Source organism: Streptopelia decaocto (assembly GCF_964273445.1).
Source record: "Streptopelia decaocto genome assembly, chromosome: Z".
NCBI lineage: Eukaryota > Metazoa > Chordata > Aves > Columbiformes > Columbidae > Streptopelia > Streptopelia decaocto.
This window is the reverse complement of record NC_138657.1, coordinates 47,800,215-47,821,084: the sequence shown is the minus strand read 5'-3', so window position 1 is coordinate 47,821,084 and position 20,870 is coordinate 47,800,215. Positions and strand designations below refer to the sequence as shown.

Genomic DNA, 20,870 nt, shown 5'->3' with positions numbered 1-20,870 from the left:
GCAGCATGATTTTTACAAAATTAAATGCCCCTATGTCGAGCATCTGGGACAGGTGGGGAGGATATATGTATATGAATATGTGTATTTAAATTTATACGTAGTCTTTGAGTGAGTAAATATAATAGTAATAGAACTATATTGCACTAGTGTCCAAACATTCTACATGGAGGTGGTTCACCCTTGGGCTGTAGTGTACACAGAAAAGTTTATTCCGTGTAGGAAGGCAAAACTTCAATTTCCATACAGGTTAAGAAATCATATGGTTTATTTATACTTGATCATAATATAACAGAAAGGAGAGAAAACATACGTAACAGGAACAAGTCATCTTACATAGCTATTTGAAGCACTCAACTTCAGAAAGAAGAAAGAGCACCAAAGTATCGTGTGTAAAGTTATATTTGCATTGGTCTTAAGCATGAAAGAAGCAGATTAGTTGGGTTTTTTGTGAAGCTTGGAAGAAGTCTCATCTACTCCACCGGCTCAATGGCTACCAGTTATTGTGTTAGACATAGATTTATAAAACATGCATTTGGAGGACTGTATTTTATTAGCATGTTTGCTAATAAATGAACACCACCAAAACTCAGTCTTCTTGTCACCTGTAGCTTCTTTCAGCAGGAGCAGTAATCATGTTTTGAAGAGGGAGAACTGAAGTTCTCAGAGACAGTTCTCTCTCAATCAGTATGGCCTAATGCAGGCCAGATTGAACTGCAGTGGTCTATATTGACTGAAGATCTCTCCATCGGTGTTTGTAAAACCTTTATTTGAAGACAGTGTCTGTACTTGCTGGGCATCACCGTCTGGCTACTCATGCTTCATCAGACACTGCGTTAACAAGCATTTTCGATTAGAAGGTAGTTTCAGCACAGTTGCAAGTGAGAACATTTGCATCACTCCCAGGAGCCCAACCAGAGATGAGTATTTGCTGAAAAGGAAATTCGTACTAAAAATAAATGTGACCTTCTCGAATCAGCACTTTTCTGAAATTCCATGGAAATAGTACAGCTCTTTCCACCATTGTAAGAACAGCAAAAGTAATCTTATGTTTGAATAATTATGTCCTAGTAAAAAGCTGCCTTTGAATGCAACATGAGACCTATTTGATGTTACTTTATTGGCACAGGCATTGATACAGATGTGCAGTCCACTTGAATCATTGACAGATTTAAGTAAACATTTTGCATTTACTTTGTATGGATTCGAACAACTATGTTAGCACTACAGCAACAGTATTATGCTTTTTTTCTCTCTTCTTCTTCTTTTCTTTCCCAGAAGCTACCCTTAAGAATGACAGAGAATATCATATACTTAAAGATGCACTAGTCTTTGTTAGAAGGCAATATGTCAGTTCATTTGTCCATTAATTCTATTCAGGTAAAAGAAAAAAGATCTGGCCCAATAACATGTACATAAAACAACAAATAAGAGTGCTGTGCATTGCTCATTTTCATGGAAGCTGTCTCCTGTATACATTTACGTGGAGTACACGTGTCTGCATGAGAAGGAGGGAATGATGGTGCAGAACTGCCCATGGGAGAAGTTTTTCAAGCTCTGAAGTGGAGTGGCAGCAATATGTCTGCGGTACCATACTCTTTCTTCATAGCATACACACATTGCTAGATAGGGGATAATGTGCTGATAGGGAGTAACAGAGAGCAGCTTTTCTTACGCTCCGGAGTCTCATTGTGAGCCAAGGGGTTTGAACTGTCAGCTTAGAGACTGATGACTGTGGATGAGTAAGGTTTAAGTGGAAGAACTGGATTGCTTGCTAAGTTTCTTCCTGTTAAACTGGTGGTCCTCCTGTGCATTTCAGAAAAGACTTCTGCATTGGACTGTAACAATTTCAAGAAAGAAAGAATTTAATTTTATTTGTGTATTAACACACTTTTGTCGCTTTGCATTGAACCTACAGGCACAAAATTTTTAAGGGGAAAAATGAAGTTGTATAGAAAGGAATTAACACCTTCAATGTATATATCTCACTTTTAATTCAACCTTTTGAGGGAAAGTGTGTTCCCCAGAATTATATTTAATTCTGCTGCTTGTTTCTACTTTGGACATTCCTCATGGCCCCAAATGGTGTTTCACTGGACATGGAAACAAATAGGAACAATTCCTGCCCCAGAGAGCTGAGAGTCAAGAGAAAATATAAGAGGTGATTAAAGAGACAAATGGAGGAAACAGGTAGAGAAAGTGTCTGCAGGCAGACATAGCTGTGTCAGTAATCATACACAGCTATCGGCCTAACCAGTGCTAGATGGAAATGCTTCTCTTGGGGCTTGTGTGTACTATCTTCTAGTATACGTTCTCACATAAGGTATAACAGGCAGACAGTGTCTGCATTGTGTTGCATTTATTCTTCGTATTTTTATCCTTTGCCATCCGTCTGACACTTTGTTCAGTTAAGGTGTCAGTCATTGTCTGACATTACATTTAATTTTTTCTAGTCTCAGTCTAATTCAGTCTCTCAGTTATTTTGTTAACAGAAGTAGAGAGTCAGCCAAGTGTCCAGTTTGTGTGTTTGAATAATAATAGGCAAACACAGAGTATAATAAATCATTAGTCCCTATAGATCATATCACCAGAGTCCTTATTCCAATCCAGTTATAGGAGCTGATATTTTATTTGAAAGCAAATATCTGATAAGGCAAATTAATTATTGTGACATTTTTCAGTTGGGTGAAAGATGAGGAATCAGCTGTATCTGTGAAATTACAAATGAAAATGCAACACTCAAGACTTGTTGATGCCTTTTTTGGCATCAAGAAAGGAGACATAGGTATCTAATATAAAATGGTGTTGCAGAAGGGCAAGTTAGCACTTTGTTTGCCAAATTAAGTTTCAAAGACTGTGTAGGTTATGAAGTTTGACTTTATGCCTGTAAATCTTGAATAACTGACAGACTACTGTAAAATACCTTTGTTCAAAAGGAATCCTTGGCTGGCGGCATCAGAGGTTTGAAACTCTGGAAAGGATGAAAAGAAAACCCCACTTTTACACTGATTTCCCCTGCAGATCAACATCTGTGTGAAATTTGCCTGGGAGTTATGAGCTATTTACTGTATTACGTGCTGTTTTCTTTCACTGTATCCAAAGGCCCCTGTGGTTCCTTTTATCTTCAAGATTTAGGGATATTTTTGTACATGAAATGTGAATGAGTGAATGCATCACTAGAACACAGGGAAAAAATGATGGTTTTAGACAGTTCTGTTCTCCCTTATTTTGTCACAAGCTGGAGTGTTGGTTTTATGGCACCTAAATTTGTGGGTACATATTTTTACGGTAAGGCCCAATGACATGTTCTGCATGCTCCATCAAGCTCTCTCAGTGTTTCTTCACTTGATGCACAACTCTACAGGGTAGGAATCAGTTCTGTAGTATAACCCCTAATCTCTTTTTAACCACAATAATCTAGTGTGGGTTTTTTTTGTTATTTATTTATGGTGTGTGTCATGGTGTCATCATGTAATTATGCAAACCAAAGACGGGGAAAACAAAGTATTTCCTGCAAAACTCTTGTCAACTGTTGATCAGTGCAGGAGACAAAGTTTCTTTGTTGCATATAAGCAGCTGAGGCAGAAAATTCTTCATAACTCACAGATGTGGCATTGCTGGGGCATTGGCTAAAGGGACACTGGCCCAGTAAGGCAGTTTCTGCTTAGAAACATGAGATACCTCTGCAGGTACAGTGAGAGGCTTGAGGGAGAGGAAAACTCCCTGTGCTTTCCATTGACTCTTTTTAGCTTTCTGTTTGCAGTGGTTAAAACGGCACAGACTGAAGACGCTTAAGGCCTTGTTTGTCTTCCACAGGGTGAAGTGAAGAAGTGAAGCCTCCCAGCTGAACTACTATGAGGTCAGAAGCCTTGCTGCTATATTTCACACTGCTACACTTTGCTGGGGCTGGTTTCCCAGAAGATTCTGAGCCAATCAGTATTTCGCATGGCAACTGTAAGTATAAGAGGCCAGAAGAGTTCATTTACTTAATACCAATCAGGGGTCTTCAAGGCAACGGTATTTTGTTACGGTTGCAATGAATATTGTTTTTTTTCTTAATGTCTCCAGATGATCCAATTTATTTTCTCAGATACTGATATAGGAATAGGACTTTTTCACGTTGACACATTACTGGGTGGTAAACTGCTTGATCTTCCAAAAACATAGCCTTTGTCCTTTGCAAACAGAGACACTTCAGTAGCATAATCAAACCAAGTATCTTGATCTATCCTGCAGCAAAGGAAGGAAGCCTCCTCCCCTTCCTGCCCCTTAATCCAAGTGTTCTTCACCTGACTTGTGAAAATGTAGTTCTGGATAACCAGTGAAGCACTCAGACTGTCAAGCATACTATACTAAAGTAACTGAGCTCTGAAAACATAATTCTTTGGTCTAATACACATACTTGAACTTATTTCTTTAGAGCTCTCACAGATTCCACTTTAGCATTAGTTATTTTTTGCTAAGCTGGAAATGTAGCTAGAAACCAAATCAAGACAAAGAATCTTTTGTAAGAGAATCTCTCTTCTTTCTTACTGGCAGTAATTGGCAAACTCTCAAAAATCTAGAGTAACACTGACAACTGCAAGTGTGTGTTGAGATTTGGTGGTTAAACAGGTGAAGAGCTTTCTGTGCCTTTTGCCATGCAAGTCAGGCTTAGCATAACTGATTCTTTCACATTTACCTCCACTCAATTACTGTAAAGAAAAGTCTTCTGAAGTCCCAAAGGTTCAGATATTTTAAACAAATTCTAGTGCCTGGGTCTGTAAAAGTATGCTAAAAAGCAGCAAGTCAGCAGTGAGTGTGCTTAAGTCTACTTTGGGTCAGGAACTTTAATTTAATTTCTTGATTGTCCTCGCTTACTGTGCTTTGAGTTGGCCTTGGCACCCATAAGCTTGTCTGTCATGGATAAGACCGAGCTGAAAGACAGAATCCAGGGGTGCACTTGATGTGCTCCAAATGCTAATAGGCATCTGGGATACAAGAGCAGGACAGAAGTGCTCTGAAGCACACCCTGCTGAAACATGTCTAGTGTGAACACTAGGTCTTCAGCACCAACATTTTCACCCTCCAGAAGGGTGATGTTAATCATCATTGCTAATGCAGAAATAGCCAATCTTGATCCCTTTGGAGAAACAGAACACAGAATAACTCCTTCCTCTGCAGCTCAGCATGCTGGAAGGCACATGAATGTACAAGAACCCAGCTCAGATCTGTGAGTTACAGAGGAAAGGCTATTGGACAGAGACCAGCTTGACAGTTAAACTTGGAATTTTGCATGTAGGACTTAGTCAGAAGGAATAAGCTTCTGAATGTAAATCCTGCCTGAGTTTATCTTAATTTGTTCCTCCAAGAGTTCTCAGTATCTCATTTGCAGGGATGTTCCTGTTTCTTTACAGTTTTATCACTAGGCTTTCTGACACATGGCACTCTCAAGTGCTTTGCTGAAGCCAAAGTACAATCAATACTTTGACCAAGCTTAACAGGAAAATTACTTTGAGAGGACAATAGCTGAAAACACTACAGCAGTAGCTGAGTTTCTGAAGAAACAGACTCCCTCCAACAGCTCCGTGTTTCTGTGAAAGCATATTGATGGGGAAGAGGCTCAGGCATAGCTAGATGCTAGTCAGCTTTCTATAACATGCACATGCAGCAGTTCTGCAGTGGTGATGATGCTCATCAGAGGTTTATCCTCATCCTGTCTTCTGTCATTTTATTTACACGACTAGCTCCCTAGTCTGTGCATCTAGGTGTCATGATCACGTATATGTATGAAGTCCAACAGCAATGTGGCTCTTGGTCAGAAGTGTTTACAGTTGCTATAGATTGTACAGACAGATCTGGGGAGCAGCAGCACATTCTGTGTATGCTGAGGTTGCACCAAAAAAATCATGGGAATAGAGTGAATGTCCTTGCTGTCTGGTAGAGTGGGGCATAAAGCTAACTTGTTCATAGCATAAACTTAGTACAGGGCTTCCAGTCAGTATTGTTGTCCAGTTGCCAGAAGAACTGGAGTATCAGACTGGTTGCCAAAATAATATGCAGTGACTTTCATTTTATAAAGTTCAAGTGGTGGTTTCCCACCATTTCTCAGAAATCCCCACAGCTGTTCTGTGGTGGCAGTCCAATCCTGTAGGAAAAACAGGGAGCTGGCAGCTTGAACCAAGGAGAACCAAGTCTTTTGCTTTAACCACTACCAGTCCAGTCACTGTGATGATTGATGGGCCACTGTGAAACCCCTTTGTCCTGCTATACACACTTTGGCAGCCAGGAGTGAGCATTTAAGCTCTGCAAGCAGTGAAAGAAAAACTGTGAAGAAGTACTGTGTACCTTTATGCCAATAGCGCCAGAACAGCTTTACGCTCTAAAAAACCTCACATTTTTTGTTTTCTACAAAGGTGATGGGTTTCTCCTTTGCAGATGCAAAGACTGTAAGCTTCAAAAACGCTCCAGCCGTCTGTGCTCATGCCTTCCAAGCCCAGGCCATGGCCCCAGGGCAAAACAGAAACCACAGGTTTTGACTGTAGCTGGACCCCATAGAGCTCTGTGTTGCATGGTTTCAGCTTAAGATTCTCTTTTGACCCTGTTTTATTTTTTTTCCCTTCCCACAGATACAAGACAGTATCCGGTGTTTGTGGGTCACAAACCAGGGCGGAACACTACGCAGAGGCACCGGCTGGACATCCAGCTGGTCATGGTCATGAACAGGACTCTCTACGTTGCTGCTAGGTCAGTGGTCCCCTGCTCAGCCACGCCTCCCTTGATGCTTTCAGAGGAGGAAGGAGAAGACAAGGCATATTCTGAGTTCTTTTCTGCTCACCATGTTATTTTTAGGATTTTCATGACTAAGAGAGCGGTTTGCAGCCTGTTAGTAAAACATATTTGAAAGCTTGTTAGCTGATCAACTAAGGTTCAGTTTTGCAAGGTGCTGGGAGAGTTCTTTCAGGACTACACACCTCTGCCTTTCTTTGAGTCCAACAAGAGTGAAGTTGCCAGAGAAATTGTTCAGCCCAATGGAGGAGAGAGTCTGTCATCACCCTGTAATTTTGTTTGTGCACACCATTAATGATATATTTTAGAGAATTATTCTAATGGTGCACAAATACGTGTTTAGATAAGGGTTATTAAACTGTAACATTGCTGGTTTAGGCATGTTTTTGATATCTTAAGACAAAAAAAAGAAATAAACATGTTTGCTGCTTTTTTGTTGATGTACCTGGCGAGGTTAATTGAATTTGGTGTCTGGATTTTTTTGGAGAGCTGTACTGTGTAGATACGAGCACATGCCTTTTTAGAAAAATTGCATATAAGGCCACTCATTCTGTTTGCTTACCTCAGCATGGCACCATCAGCTTCAGTGGAGCTACACCAATTTACACAGCTGCCAACCTGGTACAGATCTGACATTAACACTTCCTAGACTGGGAATTACCTGATGGTCACAAGATAAATGCAAGAAAGGTCCAGGTTAGCAGGAGTGGATAGTCCAGTTTAGGAGCTCTTGGACCCAGACCTTATTTGGGACCTCCCTGCAAGCTGCCCCTCTGGTAACAGCATATTTCCTGACAGTTTTCTGATCCTTCTCCTCCATCAGAGAAATATGCACCCTTCTGTGTGTGCCACAGAGAGCCAGGCTGTTGCTGCAGATGGGAGAGGTGGTGGGTGGGATGGCCAGGAGGTGAGAGGGAACAGCTGCTGAACAGGCAGCCTCTCGCTACCAGCCCTGTCCTCAAAGCCCTTGGCAGCCTTCAGGAGCTGCCTGGCTTCCTTTTCAAACAGCCACTCCCCATTTTCTGGGTGGTCGCATGTGTCCTGTGGTGGAGGTTTGTCTGTTGATCTCCATTCTGCACCAAGTAATTAGTTGTGTTACATGAGCAGAAAGCTGTTTTTTACATGGCCATGTCCCTGGCTTCAGGAAGACCACAGTTTGACCTGCTGACCTACCCAGGTGTTGCAGCCATACCTGCTAAATGCAGCTTCTTTCGGTTTCCCACACATGCCAGTTTGTATGAGATCTGGGTGGCAGAGTTCTGGGTTCTCACTCATAGAATAATAGTATAGTTTGGGTTGCAAGGGACCTTTAAAGGTCATCCAGTCCAACCCCCCTGCAATGAGCAGGGACATCTTCAACCAGATCAGGTTGCTCAGAGCCCTGTCCAACCTGACCTTGAATGTCTTCAGGGATGGGGCATCCACCACGAATCTGGGCAACCTGTGCAAGTGTTTTACCACCCTCATTGTAAAAAATTTTTTCCTCATGTCCAGCCTGAATCTCTCCTCCTTTAGTTTAAAACCATCAGCCCTTTTCTTATCGCAACAGGCCCTGGTAACAAGTCTGTCCCCATCTTCATTACAGGCCACTTTTAAGCCTAATGCCAAGCCCTTGCATCAAGTCCAGGCAAAGAGCGTGCATCCTTCCATGGGAGCGGCAGTGGCATTGATCTGTAGGGCTCCAGGAGTGGGCATCCGCACAGCAGGGCCTCCCTATGCTTTGCCTGAGCTTAGGGCTTACTGTTTTTACTGCATTTAGTGTAATAATTAGCGGGGTGGGGGAGCAGGCTGAAGGGGTTTGAGAGGTGGTGGCAGGATTTCCTCCTTTTCATGGCTGAGTTCCCTTTGCTTTCCTTATTTGTTTTCCTTTAAATTAGAAAATCATTTGCAGTGAGAAGGTGGTAAATCCGCTTTGTGTATTTTGCTTTGCTGTATTCATAGCTTGTTCCCAGACTGAGACTGACGCAATTAGACTGTCACAGGGCCCAAGCAACTGGTATTACAGCAGGAAAACCCAGATAAACCTTTTGGAAAATGAAACCATGGTGTGCACAAATTATATAAAGAATGCTAATATTTGGAGGATAGTATGTGTATTGGTATGTGAATATGCATTCTTATGTATTATATGGCTATATATTTGTATAAAACCATTTACTACAATAAGAGTGCTTATATACTGTTAGAGGCTAGTGACCTACAAAAAAGAATAAAGACCTGGTCTGCTGTGTACTTACGCAAGCCCAAAAGATCTTCTTACACTCTTTTCCGATGTTAACTCAAAAACTCTTTTGACATATTCTTTGCCCCCTCCACGTGTTACTGAATAAAATCCCTGCTGGGCTGAGAAGCCTGTGTGACACAGTTAAAATTCAAAGGTCTTTTTCTATCTTTAAGTAATAAACTTTAGAAAATGAGTCATCCTTTAGTAACTAGTGTGAATGAAAATTTATAACTGCAATACTGCATCACCTTTAGAGGTAGTAGTAAATCTAGAGACTGAAGCAGCTGTGTACACAATCAAAGGTGTTTCTCAAAGAATTTTGTTACAAGATTCATTGAAAACTGTAGCTTACATAAATCCCTTAGCTATCATATCAGATGTTGCTTTCATGCTGGTGTTTTTAGACACTGAAATACAGTGATGCTAAGTTTATGTTTGTACCAGTTACCTGAAAAGCAGTCAAATGATTAAATGTTGAGAGTTTCTATTTGGGGGTTGTTTGGTTTGGCTTTTTTTGTTTGTTTGCTTGTTTTAGGAAATCCAGCTTTTGCTTTGCAGACAGCTTCCCTCTGCAGAAGACAACTAACTCAGATTTGAGAACCGCTAACACGTTATTACTAACCAACTTGGCGTAGAATAAAATTTCTGTCTTTCAGTTGCTTGTTTTGTCACAGAGATTATGTGGCTCCTGTATTAGCTATTACCACATGAAATTTCGTATTGCTTCAGGAGGGCTTTATTTCGTATTTTCAGGCAGAGATATCCAGCCAGTATGAATTAGAGTAATTCAGCCAAAACCCATGAAGCCGTGCTGTCTGAATATCTGGCTTGCAGTCTGGAAAGGACCAGCTCTATTTTCTTTTTTCTCGTGGGAAGGGTACTCTTTCACTGTCTCTCTCACGCTCACCCACACCAGCGCACACACACCCTTTTCCAAGTTTGCCATCTCTCCTCCTCCCATTGTCTTCTGGGGTGGCAGCTTTTGTTTGCAGTATCTGTCACCCCTCATGTGTATGTGCAAAACGTTTTTTTGAGCCCACAAAGCCTCTGGACGGCTCCCTCCTCATTTGCAGTTACACATTTCCAGACGATGCACCAAGCGGCCAAGGGTCAGGCACAGCCGGTGGCATTATTTAAATTCCCTTCCTCCACAAGATTACGCCATGGCAACAAAACCCGCTTCTGCTGACTGGAGGTGGGAAAAACGGAAGCTCTAGGATTAAGTCAATTTGTGTTAGAATAACTTAATTAGCAGGGAGCTGTGAGCTGTACACATACCACAGCTAGTAGGTAGTAGGAGTTGGGCAGCAGTGGGAAAAGGAGGGCAAGGACAATCCCGCATTGTCTGTGGTTAGAGAGCCCTCCCCTGAATCTGACAGCTCTTTCGCTCTCTGCTGACTTTGTCAGCACTACGTTTCACGTATGGCATGGGAAAATATGTAATTTGCCTGATACTCACCCTCTTTCTGACGATTCCGTAACTTAGCATCTGAGTTCTCTTTGAGCTGTTTCTTGAACCAGGAAAGTAAGTCCCCTGGAAGCTGTTTCATTGAGAGTGGAACTAAATGACTCAGACCTCATTCTGAATACCACCACTGTATGTTCTAATTGTCTTGTTTAAAAAGAAAAAATCATAACCACTGGAAAACAAGACTGATTATTAAAATCAAGAGCAGTGCTGGAAGAAGGTTTTTAGAGCACCAACTGCACTTAATTTGCAATTCAAGAGATTTTGTTCTCACTTTTATATAGTAGGAGTGACAGGAGCACAGAGTGATGTACATAAAAGGGGAACCATGCAGTAATATATGAAGCTGATATCATGCTAATAGGTAATTTTAGTCCAGCTCCAACCCTGACCACTGCTCCGCCAGTAAAGTCAGGCGAATAATAAACTGAAGCATTAAACCGATCTTGGAAGTAAATGGCAGCTTCAGTTTTACAGAGTCTGAAGGAGAAGAAAACCCACAACCCCACAGTTTGGCATCTTACAAAGCAAACAGCCTCAAGCACCATATCAGAAGTAGATTTTTAAAAGCCAGTTCCCCTCAACAATGCTGCCTTTTTTCTCCATGTGAGAGAAGTGTTGCTTATTCCTCTTATAGCAGTGTTTTGTGTTCGCTTTATTTAAAAGACTAGAACGATTTCCTCAAAATGCAGTAAAATGAAGCTAACCTTGAGAGTAGTGATTTCTAAAATGGAATCCTGCTATCAGTAGACCCCTCCAGTGCTGTGGATCATGCTCCAAATGCACAGCTTCTCGCATTTTGAGAAAATCCAATGTTATTTCAAGAAAAAATGAGACGGTCAGTCCCAATATGTGTGGTGGTTACTAAACTGTGGTTTGGTGGGATTTTCCAGATTTTAAGTTCCATACAGAGATGTCATTGTTCTCAGCTTATAGAGATGAGAATGTTTAAATATATGTCTTTACCTGAGTAGCTGAGCCTATTTCGTCTTTTCAAGGAGGGACTGGCAGCTAACAATAGAGAGGGGACAGCTTCTCAGGAAAACAGGAAATCAAATGCAACCAAGAAATGTGAACTTTGTTTTAGAGGAGTGTTGTACAGTTTTGTTTGGCCACCAGTGTGTGAAGAAAATAATGCCTTCTAGGAATAGTTTTGTGGCTGTCAGCCTTTTGCCTACCATACTCTCAATGAAATTATCATAGCTGAGGTTAGATGCGTAATTAAAAGACAAAAAAAAAAAAAAAAAGCATTAACCTCTTTTTAACCCTGAATGGCTGTATGTGGGACAGTGACTGCCAGCCCAGGAATCTGTCAAAGGTTGCCTAAGCTATTGTAGTTGATTTCAGGATACATAAAAACATCTGCATATTAGATCATGCAATCTGCCTTAGGACCTATAGAGCAGAAATTATATGAGGCTCATCTCCTTTCCAAAATTTCATTTGTTCAAATAATTACTTCTGGGAAAGAATTTTGCTTTGAAGTTTTGTAGCATTTTTCTTTTGTTCTTTATGGGAAGGAAGACAGTTTATATATGAAAGTGCTTTTCTGGGAGAAGCAAGCAATACTGTCAGTAATGTTCCCTGGTAAGACCTGTGATATTTTTTTGATGGATTATGGATTATGTTGTGATAGATAGCTCTCTTCATAGAAAAAGAACTGTCTGACTACTCTATTTGACTTTGCATTCATTTGCTTTTGTTTACAGGGACCATATTTATACTGTTGATATGGACACATCACATACAGAAGAAATTTATTTTAACAAAGTAAGTAGCTTTTATCATCATCCAGAAACCAAGGACACTAGAACAAGCTTCTAATAAATAGGAAGATGACGTTGTTTCAAATAACTTGCCAGCACTGCTATAAAAACTGTAATAAGCAAGTAGGATGGCATTGCTAATCATATTTGGGGAAAGCTAGAATAGCAATCATGTCCTCTGTAAATTTCTGGTAAGTGGTTTAGCTGGGCTGATAAGCAATCCGTACTGAAATACAGTGAGGTCCCTGATGGAACATCTGTCAAACATCTATTCATTTATATTCAGCAGTTTCTGTAACAGCTATACTATCCCAATTAAGTATACTGTGAAACTTTCATCATAAAAAGCAAGTGCTATTTGCATATTTTCATGCACACAGATTTTATTCAGTCATGCAAGTACTCACTAAATAAAATCTTATTATAACAGCACTTTGTAGATGTATTCACATTATCTCCATGGGAAGTTACATTCAAACTATGAAGAGTTTTGTCTGCATTACCATATTGTATATTAACATAAACATACTAGAAATAATCTCCTTTTAGCTCCTTTGCATTGCGTACACATTGTGTAATATGTGCCAAACAGAGCCTTGGTCCAGCAGAGTATCATATGAGTTTGGGCACTGGTGAATTCCACTGTAGGAGTGGAGAGTGTTTCATTATAACTATCAATGATGCTGAAGATGAGCTTATGACCAATTACTTGTCAAAAAGTGATGGCACCAGCTTGTAATGGAAATAAACATTTGTGGTTACAGTTTCAGCTTGGGGCCCTTCATGAATGCCCGTGTTACTGACGGGCAACACTGTCAGGACTGTCATGGCTATAATGTCTAAGGTCTTACAGTCTTGGGTCAGGTGTTTTTAAATAAAGTTTTGTTTTAATTAATCAGCCTACCCACATTTGACCACTCCCAAAACTCACCGCAAAAAAGTCCACGCTAGGACCTCTAAGTGTTCTGGAGGAAGAGTATTAGCAGATAAAATCAGCAGCATCTTGATAAGTGGTGGACTCTCTGAACCTGTTAGCTGGCTTGAAGTGATAAGAATTACCTGAATTTTATTTATTTGCTAATCTAAAATTTGATTTAGAAACCAGTTAGGGTTTATAGTCCATAAATGTTTATTCTGATTTGCAGAGCAATATCAAATTAAAAGAAGAGAGCATCTAGTACTTCTAAGAAAAGTCCACATATTTTTGAAAATTTGCCTATTGCTGAATTCTTTTGGTTCAGGCTTTAAAAAATGGGATAGGTTTCTAGTTTAAGGAATAGATGGAAACACAGAATTAAGTGAATGCTCCACATCACTGATCTTTCATTGTTGTGGTGAATTAATCATGGAGAAAGGGTGAAGAAAGCTTTCAATAAATATATGTTCAACAGCTACTCTTCCCTAAGGGACTTCTGAAATCAAATTCAACAGCCTCTGGAGTCTAATTGATTTCTTTCTTGATCCTTGCAGAAATTGACATGGAAATCTAGACAAGCTGATGTAGACACATGCAGAATGAAGGGAAAACATAAGGTATGCAATTTTCTTCTCTTCTGCATCTGCCACTTTAGTTTAGTTGCTTCACTATTATCTTGGGCTGCTGTCTGTGATGTGGAATGGATCATGCCATTCACTTCTTGCCAGTAATTGCTTTTTCTATCAACTTACTGAAGCCTTTAATTTGCACAAATAGTTTACTTTTAATGTGATAAAACATGATGACAGGAGCCACAGCAATATCCTGAAATACTTAAAGCAATGGGGATTTTGGACATAGTGCTTAGTGTACTGATTTTGCTTACCATTGTCTCAAAAGCTAAGTGCTGCTGTCCATCCCCCTGCAGAAATTTACAGAGAAGTTTGCATAACGCATGAGAAAGCATGAATGGGTGCAGTTGTAGAAGGACTGTTCCTCACACCAATTTTACCCTACAGTAACCTATAAATAGCACAAACGCTATCAGAATTAGATGCAGGCTCTTTGATTCTTTACACCTGCTTCCCCTTCTAGTTACAGATGCTTTATGCCAATACATTGCATTGGTGAGGCTACTGTCTTACAGCAACATAGATGAGAAGGTCACGTTTTTCACTCTTGAGAGAAACAATAATATTCAAACAAAATTCACCTGTGTGAACAATAGCAATATCTGAGCTATAATATGAATAAGATATCTTCAGTTCTTTGTAACCACTTTTAAATGACTAGAATATAAATCGTGTCTTGCTTATTGTCAGTTAAACATAGTTGAAATAAAGCCCAGAATATCACAGTGGCTACCAGCCAATTTCATTTTAGACCTGACAATGAATAATCATGGCATAAAAATAAAACCAGACACCCAAAATGCAGTAGCTGAAGTACTTTTTATTATTTTTCTTCAGGATGAATGTCATAATTTTATTAAGGTTCTCCTAAAAAGAAATGAGGATACATTGTTTATCTGTGGAACAAATGCATTCAACCCTTCTTGCAGGAACTACAAGGTATGTCATCTGTCTATGGGATTTCATTTATGCCTTATCTTTCAGTTGGATTTATTGTGACTGTGCTGGCAATTGCATGAGTTTGTCATTCAACAGAGCATCATTTAACTCTAGCATTTATCCTGACTTGTTGCAATGCTACAGAGTTCAATGTTGATTGAATTTCTGAGGATTGCTCAGATTGATTACCTACTTCTTTGCAACTCCTGCACATCAGAGTTTATTGCCACTTTGCATTGCCCTCCATAGGTGTGGAGTCCTTCAGATCACTGCTTGGGAAGGTAGTAACTCCTCAGAAAGTTACTCAGCTTGTCACTGACACCAACATCAAGTCGTAGACTGCTGCTGAGTTTTACCTGTGGGGCAGCACATTTTCAGTGTCTCTGTTGTACTGTTCTAGATCCCAAAGCCAGTTCTCAAGCCACTTGAGGGCTTGCCACAGCAAAACCTGGGAAAATTAGTGTTGGGGATCTGGCAGATACAGAAGCTGTGGATATCCTACAGTGTTGTATGCTTTAAAAGTGACTGACAGCAGATCTCCACAGGGAAAGGTACAGCAGGAGGGTAATGTATTCCTCACTAGCTGGGGATCTGCAAAGCCAAAACATTATCTAGAGCACTGTAGAGATCTGTTCTGGTCCATGGATGCTCAACATTAATTCTTTGACCCCAATTTCTTCCTTTGACTTACTGTGTCCCCATCATCTTCATTTTAACAGGATCCATTTATTAAAATGTTTTCCATTTTCTCAGGCTTGCATCAGTATAATCTGATGTAACCCCCAACAGTGGATGTCCCTGGAGTAGCTTTGAAATGAATTCACTTAGGACCTTGGTATCCGGACTCGGCTTTTTGAGGCACTGCTGTGGCCCACAGGACATTTCTCATCCTTCTTCAGGAAAAGGGACATTCAGCTTCATTAATGCTGCTTCTGATAAAGTCACAGCACAATTCTGATTCATTTAAGTGGGTTCAGTGTTATTGCAAAAAAAAAGAGTAAAGACATTAACAGCTAGGAAAACTACTTCCTTAGTGGTATTCATTGTGACTGCTGCTATTCCCTGCTTTTTCTGCAATGCTGCTTTACCTTGTTTAGCCACTGTGATGGCTATAATCTAGGAAATACAGGAGAGAAGCTCAGCATAATCTTTTCTTTCAGTCTGTGGAGGAAGAATCAAATTTGAATAAAAATACAAGCCTGCATCATGGTAACTGTGTGGTACAAGTAGCTGTTTTGTTAACAGCCATTTCTTCTTTTCTTCCTTTCCTTGCATCCTGCTCCTAGTATGCAATGAAGCTTCTTGGTCTCAGTGCTGTATTTAGCCTTCCACCACGGTTAATCATTTTTTAGCTCTCAATACCATTAATGTGGCTAACAAATCTCAAGCAGTCCCCTTTCTAGAAAGTGGTATTTTAATACAAATATAGATTTCCTTGGCATCCTGATGTGAGGGATATAAATGGCCCTCTTATCCTTACTGCAGGTGTTTCATTCCCTGTGGTGCCTCTGCAGCTGCCTCACCTGTTACTGAGCAGAGGGGCTGACTATGACACCTCTGGGGGTCAGCAGAAGGTCTTTCCAACACCTGCCCTGGCTTTTCCTCCATGTATTTCTGTATTGTATTGGTACAGCACGAAAGATGTGCCAAACAGAAAACAGGGCTGTCCCTCCAACCCTGCAGATGGAAGTGTGGACAAGCCTGGGGTGTGAGGCTCGGCACCGGGAAAGTTGCTCAGGACTGTAACTCCTTTGCTCTCACTGTCATGTCAAATGCATTTCAGTCCTTGAGTGAACACAACTAATTCCCTTCAGAGTGGATTTTGACAGGAAGGATACATGACAGAAAACAAATGATGACAAATCATCCACTGGAGGACTTGGGTGCTGTAACATATGAGCTAAAAGTTGATTGGAGTAGTTAATGGTGCCAGGTGGGTTATTTTTCATGCTCTGTGAATCTGTACTGTATTTGATTTATACAGTATGAGCTGCTGAAGTTACCTGAATATGCTAGAAAGAATCTTATTCCCAAAATACCATAGTGTAAGAATCTTAAAGAGGTGAGATCTTTACCTTTCCCCTGCAGCTCACTAAACCGTCTTGAACTTAGCGTAAAGTTGATCTGTATATTCGTATCATTGTCAGTGCCCAGGGTGAATTTATTTCCCAGGAGTTACACTTAAGCCTCAGATTTTACAGTTCCTGCATGGATTAATTCTTGCCTGATGGTAAAAGGATTTCTCCATGACACAGACTCAACTGATACAGTAAGACTTGGAGAGCATCCTTCTGAGTATGTAAATCAAGGAAGAGAGCACCACTGTTGAGACTAGAGCAGAAGGATCTCCGGACTTCGGGGAGAAAAATGCACACACAGATAATTATCCCAGTGTTGTTTCTTCTGACTGCTGTGGCTTGCAGTCTTTTCTCTGTATAAGAGCGCTTCTGTTGGATCAGTGTTGAGGATAAATTTTGAATCCTTGCCAAAACTACAGACCACATAGCCTGCTACAGTTCAACAGTAAGCTTGTGTACTGATAAAATATAGACTGAAGACTTTTGTAAAATGTGCCGGGGTAAGACTGATTAGCTCAAAAAGAATGCCTGACTTACTGGGCACACTTTTTTCAGACTGGTTGTATTTAACACGGTGATTTTTGTCAGGCGCTTCATTCATAGTCAGGAGCACAGTTAGAGAAAGGACCTTCCTCCCTGCCCAGAAAAGAAACACTGTCCTATGCCTCATCCTGGGTAAGAAGTTTTGTTTCTGTGCCTTTCAGATGGATACCCTGGAGTTCCTGGGAGATGAATTCAGTGGAATGGCCAGGTGCCCCTATGATGCGAAGCATGCCAACATTGCATTGTTTGCAGGTAAAATGATGGAGATAAAACTTTTTACTTTCTGTCTTGCAGCCCAGCCTTGCCATAACACTGTGTCTCTTGAGTCCAGAATGGCAAAATCTAGAAGGTGGCAAAGGAAGTGAATACTGACTAAAAATAGGGGGCATAAGGAAATCACTAGGACAGAAGCTTTCCCTTCTCTGGAATTAACTTCACTGCCATAAATATTGCCTGAAGACTCAGTTTCCTGGTTCGGTATTTCGCTGTTCCCTGGGTTCATGACAATATAGTGCCAGACCAGCATGAGGCACAATTCCTGGCTGCATCTGGCTTCTGTGAAAGTCAAGGAAAGTCAAGGCTTGTGTGAACTTTTATGAGGAGTGGGCATGATGTTCTTTTTAACAACTCTAAGCTTAAGTTAACCTTCATAATAAAAGGAAGTTAGGGAACATGCTGTGATGTACCCTTTTCTAGATCTAGAAGGAGAGGGAAGGTGATTTTCTTTTAAGCAGAAAACATCTCAGTGTGGTGTTACCAGCTGTTGTAGACAAAAGAGAGAAGTCTATGCAGCAGAATATGGTTAACTCTGATTTCTACTACAATAATTTTTGAAAGCGAGTGCTTATTAATCAGGTTAATTTGTTGATTGTGAAAAGGTATTTTTGTACCTCTCTTTGTGAATCCCTGATTAAATTGTTTCTTTATTGAACTTCTCTTAGTGTGAACCCTGCTGATCTTTTCTTTTAGATTTGGCTGTAAAATAAGTGGTAAAGATAATATAGAAGTCACCTATGATAATGTCAGTCCTCTTCAGCAGATGTGATGCTAGAAAGCTGAGCCTGGGTGCTCACATGGAAATACTTCAGCCATTCCTCTGAAAATTCAGGAGTGTGCATGTATTTGAGCCACTCTCAACTGAGTCTGTGGCCAAAGGGCTACTGTGTTTGAGGTGGCATCATCTGCTGTAAAAGGAGAGATTTTGTAGCAGGTTGCAGGTTTGTTTTGTTTTGTTTTTTCACTCTCTATAGTATAAATAAATTAGTCATTTTATTTCAAAAATAATGGTGATGATCATGGTGGTAGTATGTAATTTCCTGATAATAGTCAAAAGCACATAGAGTAGAAACTCTCTGATTGCAACAGGTAATTCATAAGCCATGAAAACAGAGAGACACCTTTAGAGAAAGATTTATCCCCTGTGTCTCAGATCCCCTATCCTTAGGGCAGTCTGAATCGTCTTTCAGAAGGGCCTTTCTCACTATACCGGCCAAGAAGATGTTTATGACAAACTTAATGTAAGCATCTGCCTTGCATACAATTGAAATTTGGTAAGACTCCCACTCTGTCACTGTAGAAGTCATTGTATTATTTGAAAATAAAAAGAATATTTATAGAAATTATTTTACTCTTTCATGATGATTCAGAATAAATTTAATACTGTTCAAACAAATTATTGTAGGATAGATCCTGTAACTCTGCTAGCTTCAGAAAAATCACGGTTTGATCTGACATACATATTGATACTCATGATAACTTTTCAGAGTGCAGTGAAAAAGCAGTTTCACAGCAGTTTAGGGCACTAATCCAGCTCATCTGAGTCTGTTGGGTGCGCTTACATGAATATGGCTCTTCTTTCAGCCTGTAGCTATTCCAGCTGATATGTGCAAATTGTAATTGATCACATAGTATTCAGGAACTTGGCAGGAAAGAAAATAAATGTGTGATTGTATTAACGTGAGTTCAGATATCCCTATCTAAGCAATTCATCTTTTTATTCTATTTTAAAATTGGTTGTAGTATCTGCTTTTTTTCATAATTGTTTTTTCTGGTTTTCCTAAGAAAAAGCCCATTTTTAAATAGACAAATAATGATGGGAATTGTGGGGCTTGGAACAAAAAGTACAGTCCTGCTAATAACAAACAGTCTTATTTTTACATTTTGAGCTGAAATTAAATGTTGTCTGTAAGTGCAATGAGGAGAGCTTGACCAACAGAAGCCTCTCTGCTTTGTCCCAGGTGTGTCCTCAGCACTGGTGCCTTCAACATAATCTCCATCAAAGGAGATGTAGGCCATTCTGATTTTTATGTAGACACAACAGAGACACAAGTTGCTGTCCTCCTGCCATGCTGCTTATGCTCCCACCAGATATCATGTTCCAAGATCTGGTTCACACACAAAAACAGCCCTGTACAGTTGCCATGACCTGCAAACAGATTAGACAACAAATATAATTTTAAAATGTTGTTGGAGCTCATGCTTTTACCTCCTGGTAGTTTTGCATCTTTTGCTTGTCCTTGGGGTGCCACTTTGTAAACACTTTCTTATCACTTGTCCTCCAGGTCTTTAAGAGAGAGGAATGCATAATTCAGGCAGGAAATGCCTAAAACGCGTTTTAGAAAAGAAACACAGATAGGCAAACCTCCTCTGCCCTCTCTTTCAATCCCTGTTTTGCCTGGGCTCCCTGCATGCTATTTTATTTTTTTGTTAGTGATATTTGGCAGCAGAGAAGAGCTCTCAAAGGGAGAAATTTGCATAAGTGTCAGCTTACAGTCCCTAAGACCTGTCTGGTTTGCCCCCCCCCCCAATTAAAACTAACAGTTCTATTGCAACTTCCCATATTTATTTTGCTCACATATGTAGGCAGAATTGATGAGCATTGAACCAGAGGCACGTGCAGGGAAACTGGATAGGGTAGCTCAGTTTGACTTACCTAAACTGGAAAAGAATTACTCCATAAGGTCTCTTTTCCCACAGCATTCCTTTGAAATTATCTTTTTGAAAACCAATGACTTGCATGTTCAGTGCTCAACCCCGTTTACCTAGCTGGATTTTTTTCCTTCAGTGTTCCTAAGGAGATTGTGATGATTTTGTTTGCCCCATCTCATTCGACTGATGAGAGAAAGCAATTGCATTCTTTCTAATGCTCCTCCCCTCTTGTTTCTTCTTTCCTTGCTCCCCAGAGGGAAAGCTGTATTCTGCCACAGTGACCGACTTCCTTGCAATAGATGCAGTTATATACCGGAGCCTTGGAGACAGCCCAACTCTGCGGACAGTTAAACATGACTCAAAGTGGTTGAAAGGTAGATAAACAAACAAAACCAAGAAAAAGCGACATCGCTGATGAGAGTCTTGGATTCCTGAGAGACCTCTCTGTCATTTCATTTCACCAACGCTTTCTAGAAGAAAGAAGGAGCTAAATTACATCTCTTACTTGCACTGATCTGTTTATCTCCTTCCCTGTTCTCCTGACCCCCCTGTTACAGCACCTAACAGAAACTGTGAGCATGGTAGATCAGGATATATATTCCAGCAAGCTT

The 20,870-nt window shown here is 40.3% G+C and overlaps 1 protein-coding gene across 5 annotated transcripts in view; it reads left to right on the top strand.

Moving 5' to 3' along the window:
- The window catches only part of SEMA6A (semaphorin 6A), a 116,628-nt gene that overhangs the window by 48,071 nt on the left and 47,687 nt on the right, over nt 1-20,870 (top strand). For 4 of the 5 annotated variants that reach the window (XM_082074650.1, XM_082074651.1, XM_082074647.1 and 1 more), the window contains exons 2-8: nt 3,814-3,951; nt 6,606-6,723; nt 12,167-12,227; nt 13,694-13,756; nt 14,609-14,710; nt 17,493-17,583; nt 20,514-20,633. In XM_082074650.1, the coding sequence (XP_081930776.1) occupies nt 3,852-3,951; nt 6,606-6,723; nt 12,167-12,227; nt 13,694-13,756; nt 14,609-14,710; nt 17,493-17,583; nt 20,514-20,633 (655 nt within the window). In that variant the 5' untranslated portion in view covers nt 3,814-3,851. The remainder of the gene's footprint in view (nt 1-3,813; nt 3,952-6,605; nt 6,724-12,166; nt 12,228-13,693; nt 13,757-14,608; nt 14,711-17,492; nt 17,584-20,513; nt 20,634-20,870) is intronic. The other variant, XM_082074649.1, reaches the window with a different exon arrangement.